At 37.3% G+C, this 15,443-nt stretch overlaps 1 protein-coding gene across 1 annotated transcript in view; it reads left to right on the plus strand.

The window, feature by feature from the left end:
- LOC103146637 (E3 ubiquitin-protein ligase TRIM21-like) overlaps nt 1-13,695 on the plus strand; it is a 16,256-nt gene extending 2,561 nt beyond the window's left edge. The window contains exons 2-12 of the mRNA XM_016677793.1: nt 1,540-1,800; nt 5,602-6,100; nt 8,266-8,449; nt 9,085-9,180; nt 9,766-9,855; nt 9,947-10,090; nt 10,924-11,071; nt 11,818-11,865; nt 11,936-11,962; nt 12,041-12,216; nt 13,009-13,695. Coding sequence (XP_016533279.1) covers nt 5,625-6,100; nt 8,266-8,449; nt 9,085-9,180; nt 9,766-9,855; nt 9,947-10,090; nt 10,924-11,071; nt 11,818-11,865; nt 11,936-11,962; nt 12,041-12,216; nt 13,009-13,377 — 1,758 coding nt within the window. The 5' untranslated portion in view covers nt 1,540-1,800; nt 5,602-5,624 and the 3' untranslated portion in view covers nt 13,378-13,695. The remainder of the gene's footprint in view (nt 1-1,539; nt 1,801-5,601; nt 6,101-8,265; nt 8,450-9,084; nt 9,181-9,765; nt 9,856-9,946; nt 10,091-10,923; nt 11,072-11,817; nt 11,866-11,935; nt 11,963-12,040; nt 12,217-13,008) is intronic.
- Nucleotides 13,696-15,443: the final 1,748 nt, after the last annotated feature.

A 15,443-nucleotide genomic window follows, 5' to 3' on the forward strand; every position in this document is an offset into this window, starting at 1 on the left:
GTATTATTACTATTAGTATTATTACTATTAGTTTCACGCAAAAACGTGAAGAAAGTGTGACAACTTTGGCAAAACACGTTGTTTGAGCTTTTACGGTGTCCGTAGTTCCCCAGACAAGCGCGCCGAACAAGCGCGTGCTTGCTACGCGCATGCTTTCTCAGTGCTCATAACGAGCACGCGCGTATTTTGCCGCCTGGGCGGTGGGGGAACCGTATCTGATGGGACAGGTCACCTAAAACGCGGAATGTCCCTGGAAATCTGGGACGTCTGGTCACCCTCCTCAACATAGTGACAGTTGGTTGAGAGTAACGTTTTGTGAATTTGACTCAAGGACTTTGGTAATGGTGACTCTTTATGACAAAGTGATGGATAAATGTGCCGTGTAACCTGTGAAGGTTTCATATTGTCCCGTGAGCAGGTGTGGCCCCACCTGAACAGAAAAAGAGTTCAAAACAATGTTTAGGTGGAGACTATGGAACTATGAAAAAGAAATCCCAGCTCTAATATTTTGTGATAAAGAAATACCACACAGCCTTACATTCATTGAATGGTGAGTCACTTATATCCTAGTAAGTCTTTTGTGATTTTATGCGAATGAGGTCATCTAGAGTTAAATCATTCAAGCCACAAATACAAAGACCTTTAGACAGGAAACCTCTAAATACAAAATAAACAATCTAACTTATAATCTAAGTACTAATTGTGATGCTTATTGTTAGCTTTGTGGTTCCATACAGTAGCAGATGGTTCAACATCAGCGACTCTACATAAAGGTGAGAACCTATGCGCAAAAATAATTAAACACTGGAACTTGTGTTTTACAGCAAGTTTCAGCTGAGGTTTTTTTTACTAAAAGCAGAAAGAAGGGATGCACCGGGCTGCTATTGCCACTGAATACATCTTGTATTAATCTGCATCATGTATTTGTCACTGGTTTCTCAGTTCTCTCTTTTTTCTCTCTTTTTGCAGGTAGAAGCAGACTTCCTGGGTGTTTTCACTTTATCTGTCTTTTCTAACTTTTCATCCTGTCTCTCTTCCTTTTTTCTTCCTCTTGTCATTTTTTATGAATATATCACACACATTTCCGTATATTTTCAATATATTCTACCATATATTGCTCATAAATCTTTACATATATTTTATGTTTCCATATAATTTTCCATCTATGTAAAATACATTTACCACAAATTGAATGAACATACTTGTGAGATTATATGTTTACATATATTACCATTACATTTTCCCATATAACTCATAATACATGATGGTGAATATTTAAAAATTAAAATTATGGGATATTAAAACATACATATACATATATATTTGTTTTTAATACATTGCAATATATGGAAAGTGGCAGCCATTTTTATATATTACATGAATATATATTGTATAATATCAGTACATCATTCTATATATTTACAGAACATAGCTTACTATACTTAAATAACACATTACAATATATTTGAAGTATCGTGCTCAGAGTTTGCCATGACTGTAAAAGCAACAAACTGTGTCTGTCTGTCCCATCTTTGCTAGGATGCAGAAAGCAGATATGAAGACGGATAAGAGAGTGTTTGGAAAACCGCATACCTGCTGTGTGGAGTCGTCGCACCTGTCCAGCAGGTTGGGCTGGATCCATTCAGCAGGTGAAGGGAGTGGTTAAACACACGCTGAAGGAGAAGAATGACACGAGGGGAAAAAGGTTAAGTTCTCATTTAGAACATTTTGGAGCCGAACTTCATCATTTACGGCCACTGAAGGGCAGGAAAATCGGACGTTTTTAGTCGTCAAGAAAAGGTAAGACAAGCTGTAACAGGCTGGAGATGTAGCCACATGATCTGAGCTTTTCTGTTATTAAGGTGAAGGAGTGGGGCAGATAAACAGAAAGTTTATGTAAAATAAACTGAACCAGTACTGAATGACAGAGATACAGTTGGAGCGAACAGGTGGGAATATTTACTCTCTTAATGCTCTGTGTTTTATGTTATTGAACAGATCACATTACTGCTACGTCTCCCATAAAATCAAAGTAAAGGAATTAAATGGCAGATAATTACCTTAATTGTTGACTAACTAAAACTAATGACTCAAATCAAGGAAAGTTATGTGGGAGATTTTAAGCATAACCTTTCATTGAATTCATTTTCAATATTACTTTAGACAAAGTTGAGCCGTGTTTTTATTTATTTTCCACAGGAAAATTGTCATTTTCATAGCTCTGTGCTGTTAAAATGTATCTACATCTAGTAGCTATGAATGCAGCAGGATGAGTGTTCATATTTTTAAAAAAGTCAAAATTATATCTTTAGTTTTTTTTTACAGTAAGATAATGGTCTGTGAAACCAAATGACAAAAAATATAATTTCCACTGCAAAAGCACAAAATCTGACTAAGTATTTTTGTTTAGTTTCTAGTTTAAACATCTTAGTGCACTTGAAAAGAGATAAACCAATGTAGAAGTAACATGTCAGGAAGATATAGCAGGTTGTTTTGCGTCAATAATCCCTCAATATTGATCCCTTATTAAGATGGGAAAATGTCTTTTTATAAGTGACAATCTGTCAGTTGAACTAGGACTTTAAGGAATTAGTGAAAAGTTTTTTTTATGTTCCTGCAAATTTACCTTAAACTTAAGTTTTGTATTATTTAAAAACTAACTTGTACTAAGACATCTACAGTAGAAACTAGACCAAAAATACTTGGTAAGATTTTTACAGTGTGGTGATTCCTTTAGACTGTGTTCTGTGGGTGGATTCTTTTTTTTTTTTTTTTGTCTATTCATGTTTAGATTATTTATCTTTGTGACGTTTCCAAACACAGTCGAGGTTAGCAGCTTCAGATAAAATCAGTTTTCCGTTCAGACTGGCTCTCCAGCTGGACTGATTTATGTTTTTGTACAGAGTTAACATGTTTCTTTGCACGTTGTAGTCGCTGAAAGTGTTGAGTCATGTTACAGGAACATGAACAATCAGTGCAGCTCACAGCTGAGTCTGTGCTGCATACCTGAAGCCTGAGCTTCGCCACAAGCCAACAGGTGCTACCTGCACTGCAGCTGGTCTTACTGGTTCAACTGTTAGTTCCTCCTGGGAGAGAACGTTTGAGAAAAAGCCTCTCTATTTGAATCAATACTGTGCTTAAAAGTACAAATAAACAGAGGAAAAATGTAATATAATAAGAACATAGAATGTATTCTGTAAGACAATAGTCTAAAATATCAATAAGTGTGCAAGCTGTACACTGCAAAAAACAAAATCTTATCATTTTGGTCTAGTTCAGGGGTGTCCAAAGTGTGGCCTGGGGGCCATCTGTGGCCCGTGAGATGATTCTGTTCGGTCCCAGACAACAAATCAAGAATGGTAACTATTTGACCAGTGACCCAAAAAATGTGTGAATTGTCCGTTTTTATTTTAATAAGGCAATAAATAGCCTGATGCTCTTTTATGTTTTGGGTGTTTAGAAATATACAAGTTTCATAAAAATGTAGTTTATCGTTAAGCAGGTAGAACAAAAAAATATATATAAAAAAAGCACAAGCAAATTTTTGCATTGTTAATTTAGTGAAAAAGTGTCCTGCCTGTTGTTTAAATTTACTAGTTTTGGCCCCCAGGGCAAAAAGTTTCGCCACCACTGGTCTAGTTTCGAGTGTAAATATCTCAGTAAACTAGAAAAAATAGAAAATTAACTTACAAGTAACTTTTCAACACAACATAGCAGACATTCTGAATTTAATTAACTTTAAAGTCTAATGAACATTTAACACTGGAACTGGAAGACATTTTAAATATCCAAAATAAATAAACAACAAATAAAATTTATTATGAAGTCTCTGTAAACAAACCTGTACTTCGAAAAAAGGCCTAAGCAGCAGACTGAAGACTTTTGTCATCCAGTTTTTGGTAGAAAGAGAGAAAAGAGAAAAACGATAATCCATGCAAATGGGAATTATTGCACTCATTTTAATGTATTATGCTATTAATTGATTTTTTTTGCTTATTGCGACAGGCCCAGTGTCCGTGTTTGTTTGTTCATTTGAAGTGGAAATCTGTAACTCTATAATTACAGATTTATGTAATTCAGAAAGTCACATGTGGGCACCAGGAGTTCGTGCTTGAGACTGCGAGGCTTTTTTTCGGATCTCAGGCATGTGATAGCTGACTAACCAGTGACGTTACTGGCAGCAAGGACTGCAGATGTTATCAGGCAGAGACCAAAATAGCCTGCATGACGTCACAAAGACACGAGTTTTAAAGACGACAACAAAGGAGTTAATGAGGCTGCAGATTAGAGCAAGAATGTTTGAAACGTTCTGATGTTACTCTCCTTCATTATTTTTACTCTGTTTTATATCATTCAAAACATCCAGACGTCGGCTTAGCCAAAATGTTTTGTTGGCAGTGAGAGCAGGAAATAATGAACTGAAGCAGTTTTGTAATATGATAAAAATAGACTTCCTTATGAAGTTAGGGAGAATGTTTAAGCAGTCTGACTGAAAAAGTCTTTCCAAAGACGTTTCCTGAGTTACAGTGCAGTGTAAAAGTTCGCCCAATTACAGATTTCTTTAATCTAGCCACTACCTGTATTGGTCTACACATGCAGAGAGGCCAATAACCTAACGTGCAAAAAACCCAGAGAAAAACATCCCACGTGCAGGGAGACCTAAAGTCAAACTCAGAACCTGAATGCTGTGCAAAAACCTGCCCAACCTCGCAACCTTTAACTACGACACATAAAAACTGTTTATATCAGACAAAGGCAAAAATAAGTTTCAAATGATGATTTATAAAGAGAAAAACAAACAACTATCCAACCTTGTTACTAACCTCTTTTTTGTTTAATTTGACCCCTCACATCCAGGTTTGATTACTGAAGATACCACTTAAATAGAACCTGCTAAAATATCTCAAAATGCAACACATCTTAGGTGATGAGTTCATTAAAGAAAACCCAAATGCAGAGCAGCAGATACGTTGAGTGGATGATGATTTATTTAAAAAGTAAAAACATAAAACCATGGGAGCACTGGGAGCCAGAGGAGAACAAAAACATCAGGAACAAACAAAGGCACAAGGAGCAAAATTAAAACAGGAGAAACCAGTGAGGAGGCATGAGAAAAGGGGAGCTAAATACTGAGATTAGCTAACGGGTTGCTGGTGTGAGGGGAGAGAGACAGAAAGTGGCACATGGGGCGAGGGAGTAACAAGGAATAACTAGACACAAGGAAGAAATAAACATAATAAACTAAGACAAACTGAACAAGGTTTATCTAATCAAAGAAAGAGACTAAGAAACATATAATAATAATAATAATAATAATAAGAAGAAGAAGAAGAAGAAGAAGAAGAAAAAGAAGAAGAAGAAGAAAAAGAAGAAGAAGAAACTAGAATTAAAACAACATAAAACAACCCAGGATCTGACGTTATCACCTGCGTAGCTATGGTAGCGAATCTTATTGCTTATTGTCTGAGAGAGTGGGAGCATGTAGATATTAAAGATAAGGGGTCCTAGGATTGAACCTAGAGGTCCCCCACATGTGAAATACGTTTAAATGATTCATCCTGTTAATGTTTGCTTGTTTAGTCTTTCCATCTAATCATAGTGTATTTTATTCAGGAAAAGCGGCCATGGCTCTTTCCTCTGCCTTTCTCTCTGAAGACCAGTTCACCTGCTCGATATGTCTGGAAATGTTCAACAACCCAGTCTCCACCCCGTGTGGCCACAGCTTCTGCCAGTCCTGCCTCTCTTCCTACTGGGACAGCAGAGGAAGAGGCCAGGCTGCCAAGGCTTACCAGTGTCCACTGTGCAAAGAGTCCTTCAGCAAGCGGCCAGATCTCCAGATAAACCGAACCTTGAAGGAAATCACCGAACAGTTCAAGCAGATGTCACAGTCTGCTGGGGGAGCCGGAGGAGGAGGGGAACATCTCGGCTTGCGGGCCCAACATTCAGGCCCGTCTCCACCAGTGAGACCGGGGGAGATGCCAGAGCGTCTCCTGGTAGAAATGATGGCACGTTTCCAGGGGCTGACGCCGCCTTCGCCTCACCAGGGTTTCCAGACGCAGAACAACCACGACCTACCGCCACCCTATTCCCCTCCTCTCAGGTAACTCAGTCACACCTCCAGAGAGATCAATGCTGAGGTGGTACGAAGACATTACCTGTACAGGTTTGCACCCATTATCAAATCAAATCAAATTTAATTTGTATTGCACATTTCAGCAACAAGACATTCACATAATAAAAACACAAAAATACAAAGTCATAAAACATACAGTCAACAATTGAAACATTTCATTTAGTCGAGTGCCATCATTAGATGTTTCATTTATGATGTTTTAAAAAGAACTCTAACCAGGTGTTTACTCTAGATTTAAAGGAAGTCAGTATTTTGCCTGTTTTGCAGTTTTCTGGAAATTTGTTCAAGATTTATGGTGCATAGAAGCTGAATGCTGCTTCTCTGTGTTTGGTTCTGGTTCTGGGGATGCAGAGCAGAACCAGAACACCTGAGAGGTCTGGAAGGTTGCTATGATGACAGCAGATCTTTACTGTATTGTGGTGCTAAGCTGTTCAGTAAAATAACAGAAATATATTAAAGTTGGGGTACTGTGGTGGCGCAGGGGCAAAGCACAACCCATGTATTGAGGCCTTAGTCCTCATGCTGGTGGTCACAGGCTTGATTCCCGGCCGGGTGACATTTGCTGCATGGCTTCCTCCTCTCTCATAGCCCTCCTTCCTGTCAAACTACTTTCAAATAAAGGCCACTGGAGCCAACAAAACCTTTAAAAAAATAAATATATTAAAGTCTGTTCTCTGAGCTACAGTGTAAGGACTTCAGAACTGGTGTTATGTGCTCTATCTTCCTGGTTTTGGTCAGAACGCCAGCAGCAGCGTTCTGGATCTGATTGATTTTTTAGGCAGACCTGTGAAGACACTGTTGAAGTAATCAATGTGACTAAAGATAAGTGCAGTTTCTCTAGATCTTGATCTAATCCTGGAAATGTTCTTCAGGTGATAGAAGGCCGACTTTGTGACTGTCTTTATGTGGCTTTGAAGGTTCAGGTCAGAGTCCATCACTACTCCCTGGTTTCGGGCCTGATCGCTGGTTTTTAGTTGTAATAACTGAAGCTGAGCACAGACTCTAGCTCCTGTTTAGGTCCAAAGATAATAGCTTCAGTTTTGTTTCTGTTCAGCTGGAGAAAGTTTTGGCACATCCACACATTTATCTGTTCTAAGCATCTATTGAGTGTTTGGATGGGTTCAGAGTCACCTGGTGACATCATAATGTAGAACTGTGAATCATCCACGTAGCTTTGGCAACTTATTCCCTGTTATAACCTGAGCTAATGGGAGCATATATTAAATAAGGGGACCTAGGATTGAACCCTGGGGTGCCCCGCATGTGACTTATCCCTTTCTGGAACTTTCCTCTATGTTACTCTCTGTTTGAAACAGCTGAAATTACAAAAATAAAAGAAACACATGTTAAAATGCAGATGTTAAAGTTGGGCTGGATGATCTGGTAGAAAAATGTTCCACAGTGTAATTATTTCATCAATCAACATCAATAATTTTTGATTGTTTTCTTTTTTAGCTAAAAGATTTGTTAGAAAAACTTTATACATTTTGAGGGGAAAAAATCACTTTATGACAACAAATATCTCTTCAGCACAATGGCACATTAGGGCTGTTGTAGTAAGAAGAAAACATAAAAGAGGGGTAAAATTATGTTTACAATTCACTGTCAGACACTGCAGTTCCATAAAAGATTAATTATTTCCATACACTGCAAAAACACAAAATCTTACCAAGTAATATGTTGGTCTAATTTCTAGGGAAAGTATCTTAGTACCCATGAAATAAGCCAATATGTAGCTTTTCTGTTTTCCGTAAATAATTCTGTAATATTGATGAAAAAGTATTAGTTCCACTGGCGCTGTTACCTAGCAACGCCTGCCAAGCCCAGCCCGTCACCTAGCAACCCAGTTCTAGTTCCACTAGGAGATTATTAATTTGTAACATGGGAAAAATGTCAATAATCTGCCAGTGAAACTAGGACTTTTTCATCAATAGTAAGGAATTATTGACTTAAAAGAAGCTCATATATTTGCCTGAAAATTAACTTGTAAGTTATTTCAACTGTACTAAGATATTTGGACTAGAAACTAGATATAAATGACTTGTTAAGATCTTGTGTTTTTGCAGTGAGCTTTCAGTTTTCTCTGATTTCAGAGAATTTATGAGTCATGAAGAGTTTTGTCTCCAATAAAGGCGCGGCGCCGCTCAATGTGTCCCTGACGGCCATTCCAACCTGCCACTGTGTCCCATCCACATGAGAGGCCTGGAGTTCTTCTGCCGCACTGACAACATGTGTGTGTGCAGTGTGTGTGTGGAGACGGCAGACCACCGAGGACACAGCGTCGCCCCGGCTCAAAGAGAGTGGCACATTAAGAAGGTGTGTGTCTGTGTTCATGTGTGTGTTAGATGCTGATTTCTAACTCAGTATCAAACAATAAGGCTTTACAAATGCACAACTTTACCACAACTTTAAATCTAAATTGATTACACTGCAAAAAAACAAAATGTTACCAAGTATTTTTGATCTGCTTTCTTGTACATATATCTCAGTAGACTTGAAATAAGAAAAAACTAACTTACAAGTAACTTTTCATCAAGATATAGGAGCTTGTTTTAAGTCAATAACTCCTTAAAATTAATTTATAAAAAACTAGTTCCATTGGCAGATTATTTAACTTATTTTACTTATAATAAATACAATAATCTGCCAATGGAACCAGTACTTTTCCATCAATATTGAGGAATCATTTATTTTCTTTAAAAAAAAGCTCATATCTTTCTGAAAAATTGCTTTGCATTTATTCCAAGTGTACTCAGATATTCGTACTAGAAACTAGACATAAAATAATTGGTAATATTTTTTGTTTTTTCAGTGTAAATTTTTAAAAACCCAAAGCTTTCTTCAAAAATCCAGTGCAGCTTCTCTGTAGGATTATTTCTTTTTGTGATTGTTTTTTTTTTTTACATGTAAAAGGTTTTCTTTTTATTTTAAACTTTCTCTCTTGTCTCCAGTCGCAGTTAGGAATCCATGAGATGGAGTTGAAGGAGCTCATCTGCGTGAGAGAGAGGAAAGTGGAAGAAATACGCAACTCCATTCGGGAAATAAAGGTGAGCTCTCCGATTTTATTATTTGAGTCTGTCATATTTTAGAACGACTAATCAGATTTGTATCAAGTAGATAAATAAGTCCTCTAAAATTAAACTTTGTCTTTACAAAATGTACAAATAGCCTCTGATAAAAGCAGTCTTTGTGTTGATCATGTATGATCAACCACTGGTAGTCCATGGGGTAGTCCAAGATTTTGTGTTTTTGCAGTGTACAGACATAAACCTGCAGTTTTTGTTAAAGTTTCATAAGTTTTACATTGAAAGAAACTGATTTGGATTTATTTTTTTTGTCTTTTACCTGAGCATTTATGTTATTTATGTGAATTGTTTTCATTTTGTTTTGTAAAATACCAACATCTTCACGTAACTTTATATTTTGGTCCGTCTGATTATGTCATTTTTATGTATTAAATATGATAATTTTATCAGTTACTCAGTATTTGAGTCGCCTTTTTACCAAATACATTTCTACTCTTACTTGAGTAAATTCTTGGATGGCTACTTTTTACTTTTACTTGAGTAAAAATATGTTTAACTTGCTGCTCTTACTTGAATCTAATTTCTGGAGACTTCTGATTCACTCAGGCTGCGGCGGAGACGGAGACAGATGGAGTTGTTTGTGCTTTGACGAAGCTAATCTCTACGGTGGAGCACTGCCAATCCAGAATCTTGGAGGTAAATAATCTGACAGATTAATTATAATAAAATAGACATGTCTGATGGTTACAGAACTGCCTGTTTTTATTATTTCGACTCTTCCCACCAGGTGATAGAGATGACTGTCCTAACAGCAGAGAGCAGAGCTCAGAGTTTGCTGAAAGAGCTGGAGGAGGAGATCACTGCACTGAAGAAGAGGAGCGCAACTCTGAGCCAGCTGGCTGTGTCTGAAGATTATGTGCAGTTTTTTAGGGTGAGGAAATGTTTAACATATACGATAAAAAAAATTAACACGAAAAATATGGGTTGAGTATCTTGGTGTGTAAACACCAAGATACTCCGACTGATCGGAGATGGATGATAAATAAAGGCATGCATGAGGAAGAGACGTAATCAATAAGAGTAACTGCTGGTAAATGATTCTGGCTTTTTTTCCCCTCAAAATTCTAATTCTGACTTTTTTCCAAGGTAAAAAAAAAAAAATCAGACCTCAGAGGAAAAAAAGTCCAAATTCTGAGAAAAATAGTTGGAATTTTGATGGGGAAAAATTTAGAATTCTGAGTGAAATAAATTTTTGAATTTTGAAGGAAAAAGTTTTAATTTTGAGGGGGAAAGAGTCCAAATTTTGAGAAAAAAGAACAGAATTCTGAGGGATAGAAAAGTTGGAATTTTGAGAGAAAAAGAATGATCAGAATTCTTTTTTTATTTCAGTGGCCCTAATTTTCTGCTGTACCAAACTGCTGTATGTGGAGGAATTAAAATAATTAATATCCTAAAAAGAACTCCTTGACTATAGTAAAGCACGGTGGTGGCTCAGTGATGCTCTGGGGTTCTGACACCACTGCAAAAATTCTTGCCAGTGAAAAAAAAACAATCAGGAAACTATTATTTGTGATGAAACTTGTGCTGGAAACCAAAGTACCTTCCAAAACCAGTGTGAACCCCAGCATAACTCAGATTCCACCATGGATGCCCTGCAGTTGTTTTTCTGAATCCTTTTTTCCTCTGTGAAGAAAAACATTTTCAGAATGTTTTCTGCTGCAGCCGACTGACCAAAGGAAACTCTTTGGCGTTTTCTTTTCACAGACATTCCCTGCCTTGTCCTCGCCCCCACAGGCGAAGGACTGGTCCAACGTGTCCGTGTCGTCTCAGTCCACCTCTGAAGGGATTCTCAGGACCGTCAGTCAGATGGTGGAACGTCTCCAGCTGGACATGCTGAACCTGCCAGAACCCTGTAGGTTCACAACCAGGGAAACATTTACCAGGAAAACTCTTTGATTTTTTTTTCTTTTTACCAAAATATTTTTATTGAGATTTCCCACTTTGGAAATACAATCATGTACCAATCTGAACAAGCTTCTTTCATAATTACTACATGGCAGTAACATAAACCTGCAAGCCCATTTTGGGGAACAACTATTCCAATTTGGAGAAATGAGAAAACAATCCCCCCACCCCCCAAAAAAACAAAAAAAGCTAAATAAAAAAAAACATGGCTTCTCAAAACAACAGGAATAACTCACCATTATTTTAGGTCTAAATCCTCAAAAGCGAATGAAAGGATCCAAAATTTTCTCAAATAGTTGTTTGGATTCCTAATATACAGAGTTGGGTAGTAACTAGTTACATCTAATTTTAAAAAAGTAGGAGTATCAGTTAATTTTTTGGACAGCTACTTATTACTTGAGTAAAAATATGCAGAAGTAGTTCTACTCTTACTTTATCCACTTCTGATATCTAATATTTTTTCCATTGGCAAATTAAACAGTAACTGCTTTATCCACTGGGTGGCGCTACGTCTGTAAACATGCTCCCAATCCAAAGATATGCACCTTTTTTTTTGCAGATAACATGTTTATGTCTACAAAATTACATTCTAGGATATTATATTTTACTTAAGAAATAAAATGCATGGATTATATGTTTATATATTAACATATTTAACGAATCTCAACTCCTCTATTCTTGTTTTGTTTGCAGGCAAACAGCAACCGTCACCAGCTCCGCCGCTCCCTCGGCCAATCCCAAGTAAGCCTTTGACCTTTTACTGAACTATTTAAAAATACTGAAAAATGAATAATTTTGTTTTTCTTTGCAGGGATAAGAAGGATTCAGGAATATGCAGGTAAGGGTTGGTAAAAGACTTGCTGTCCATTTAGTATTTTATAAAGAGGAATTAATCGTGAATGTGTTTATCCTGCAGAGGACATCACCCTGGACCCCGGCACAGCTCACCCCCGCCTCATCATCTCAGCGGATGGGAAGCAGGTCCAGTGCGGCGACCGCCATCAGCTGGTTCCAGACAACCCAGAGCGGTTTGACCGCGTGGTGTGTGTGATGGCCCATCAGGGATTCACCTCAGGACGCCATTACTGGGAGGTAGGAGGGCCTTCAAATACATTCACTGAATACAGCAGTAGATTTAAACTACCAGTAACCTGCAAATACTTGAAATCCTCTTAATAAACACTCATAACTGTCCATTTTAATAATTCAAACACTGAAAATACTTTAATATGAATAATGGAAAACATCTTGGCATGATTGTAGAAACATCCCCAGTCCTTCTTATCTCTTGGCTGCTCTTGGGGGTAACAGCCAATTAATGGCACTTAATAGAATAGAAAAGGAAAGGAAAGGATAGGAAAGTTTTAGATTTCTACAGGAAGATGCACCCAGAAAGAATCCATGCATGCAGAACTGGGGACCATCAACCTGCAACAACTTTACTACATCCTAGGAATTTATCTGAGCTCTTAGGTCACATTTATTGAGGTTTAATTCCTTAAATAAATGTTTAACTCCATAGTAAAACTCAGAACCTCCTCTGAACATTTGAGTTAGAACAGATTTCACCTTCTCATGTGAAAAAAAACATGTAGAATCTATTCAGTCTGAACAAAACCTTCCTCTTCCTTCTCTTTTTAGAGGCAGTCTGTCAGGATTTCCTTAACTACCTTCAGTATTTTCATAAAGTCTGGAAAAGCTTCACATCTTAAAATGTATCACCACCAATACTACAAAACCTGCAAAGACAGAAAAAAATCAAGATATAATGAACCACATTCACGTTGAATGTTTTTAATTAATTTCTCACTTCTTGACTTTAGCTTGAGCAGAACTGATCACCTGAAATGTAACAGTCATGTTTTCCTGTCTGTCCTCTTCCAGGTGGATGTGGGCAGTAAAACCGACTGGGACCTGGGCATAGCGAGCCGGTCCGTCATTAGAAAGGGTAAAATCCCAGTGAGCCCCGCCCACGGCTACTGGTTCCTCAGCCTGCGGGATCGGACCGACTACGCCTTCAGAACGGATCCGGCCACCAGCCTGACAGTCGCCACCAGACCGTCGCGGGTCGGCATCTATATAGACTGCGAGAAAGGACTGGTGTCCTTCTACAACGTGGAGGCCAAACTGGTCATCTTTACTTACACAGACAGTTTTAAAGACACCATCCATCCGTTCTTCAGCCCCTGCACCAATAAGTCAGGGCAGAACGCGGCTCCTTTAGTAATCTGTCCTATTGCAATAACAGAATGAATAAACCACTGTTCATAATCTTCACTTATGTTGAATGCCAGAGCTGATTGTAAATGTTTCTGTTGTAGAAATCTGAATTTTAGTTCTTGCTTTTAGTGAATGCTGAAAGAAATATTCGACTTGAGAAAGTCAAAATTACTTCAGATTGTTTGTATGTAAATATAAAAAAACTATTGGCAATTGCTGTCAGTTTGTTTTTAGTTTTCTGAAAGGTGCAGTGCGATTTAATGGATGTAAAGTATTAATACAGTGTAGCTCTCAAACACCTCTGTTGAAATATTAGCATTTTGTGTTGTAAATAAATAATTTGAAAACATATTTCTCAAAATAATGTGCTGTTTTTATCCTGAACAGCTCAACTGCAAGTCAAACAAATCTGTTACAAGGAGTATCAGAATTAAAAATAAAAAAATCTATAAGCTGGTTCACTTTCTGTTTACATGTTTAAAGCAACAGTTTAAACATGTCTTGCTTTAATCATAATTCAATTTCAGCTTTGACTTATTGAAAATGGTTTTATCCAAAGTGAAGTCACCATTATTCCCTTTGTTTGTCCGAAGCTGGTTTCAAAGTGTCCAGCAGGTGGCACTGTGGAGTAAATGGCTTCTTTATTCTACGCATTAAGCCGCATAAGAGCCGTCATTTCTGTGGAACAGCCGTTGGTCCCGATCTGAAGCTGTAAAGATAACAGCAAAAACTTAACTTAGTAAGATGACCTTGGAATAATCTATAGTGTTAGTAGACAAAAACTACTAACAAAATTAGTATTTTTGATTATGTATACAGATAATCTTGGTTAAGCCCTGCGACAGACTCGCGATCTGTCCAGGGTGGACCCCGAGATGGGCACCAGCACCCCTCCCGACCCCACTGAGGGACAAGGGTGTAAAAAAATGGATGGATGGATAATCTTGGTTAAATCCCACTGAATTGGGAAGAAACAGCGCCATCTGCTGTCGCTGGTTGTACCTACATTGTACAGCAGGACTTCACAAAACGAGGTAACGTGTTTGCGAATGAGTGTAGACAAAATATAACATTTGAGTCATGTTACAGCTTGCAGCTAGCTATATTAACTTGTGTATTATGCTCCTTTGTTTGTTTTCGCCATGTTTTGCTGGCAGTTACTGTTGGATTTTATTGTATTTTGTTCGATTTTATATTAACGTGTTCAGCTATGCTAGTATTCAGCTAAGCTAGTAGCTAACTGTTTTGCAGTTTTCCAGGTAAAACTGATCTCATGCACAATATCTCTACTCTATCCACAACAACTGAATTGCTGTGGTATTTTGTGCAGGTACGTTAAGTACTATTTGGGAATGTTGCGAAAATGTCCTGATAACTTTTACAGGGTTTTATTTTTTTATTGTTCACGTTTGTTGTACAATGTTTTAACATATAAAAGCTATAAAAGTGACAGACAAAATGAGTATTTTGATTCCTAATTTAAAATAATTTTAGAATCTTTTGATGTTTTTTTTTTTTTTAGCTTTTATTAATCCACAAAACTAATGTAATATTACTGTTGCATTAATATAACATATTATTTAGGAATGCATTGCACCAATATAAAAATGTGGGTCCGTATTGATGTCCTATATAAAAATTTCTGTTATGGCGCTAACCAATATTTACCTATATAATATTGGAGTTAAAATTACAAGATTTTAACTCCTTGAAAAAAGACCACCCCACTGACTTCACCACTGTTTTTCTGTTTCAGTTAAACATCCCACAATCCTGTTCTGCATCATTATCACTGTCACATGACCAAACCAATACCACATAACCAACATCGTCCCCTTATTAACAAAAATGGCAACAATATAGAAATAAATATCGGTTGTTACCAGTTTTATTTATCGGATCAACTTCAATATGTTAGAAAATACCGATGAATCAGAACAGAGCTCATGCTAATTATCCACAAGATCTTTGTCCACGACTGAATTGCTGCTGTATTTTGTGCAGATAATAAACTGCTGTCTCAACTTGAGTGGATCATTGAGCAGCAAAAAGATATGATGGTTTAATGTGCATATGAAACAGTCAGTCATGCTAGAATT

Source organism: Poecilia formosa, unplaced genomic scaffold, assembly GCF_000485575.1.
Source record: "Poecilia formosa unplaced genomic scaffold, Poecilia_formosa-5.1.2 Scaffold164, whole genome shotgun sequence".
Classification (NCBI taxonomy): domain Eukaryota; kingdom Metazoa; phylum Chordata; class Actinopteri; order Cyprinodontiformes; family Poeciliidae; genus Poecilia; species Poecilia formosa.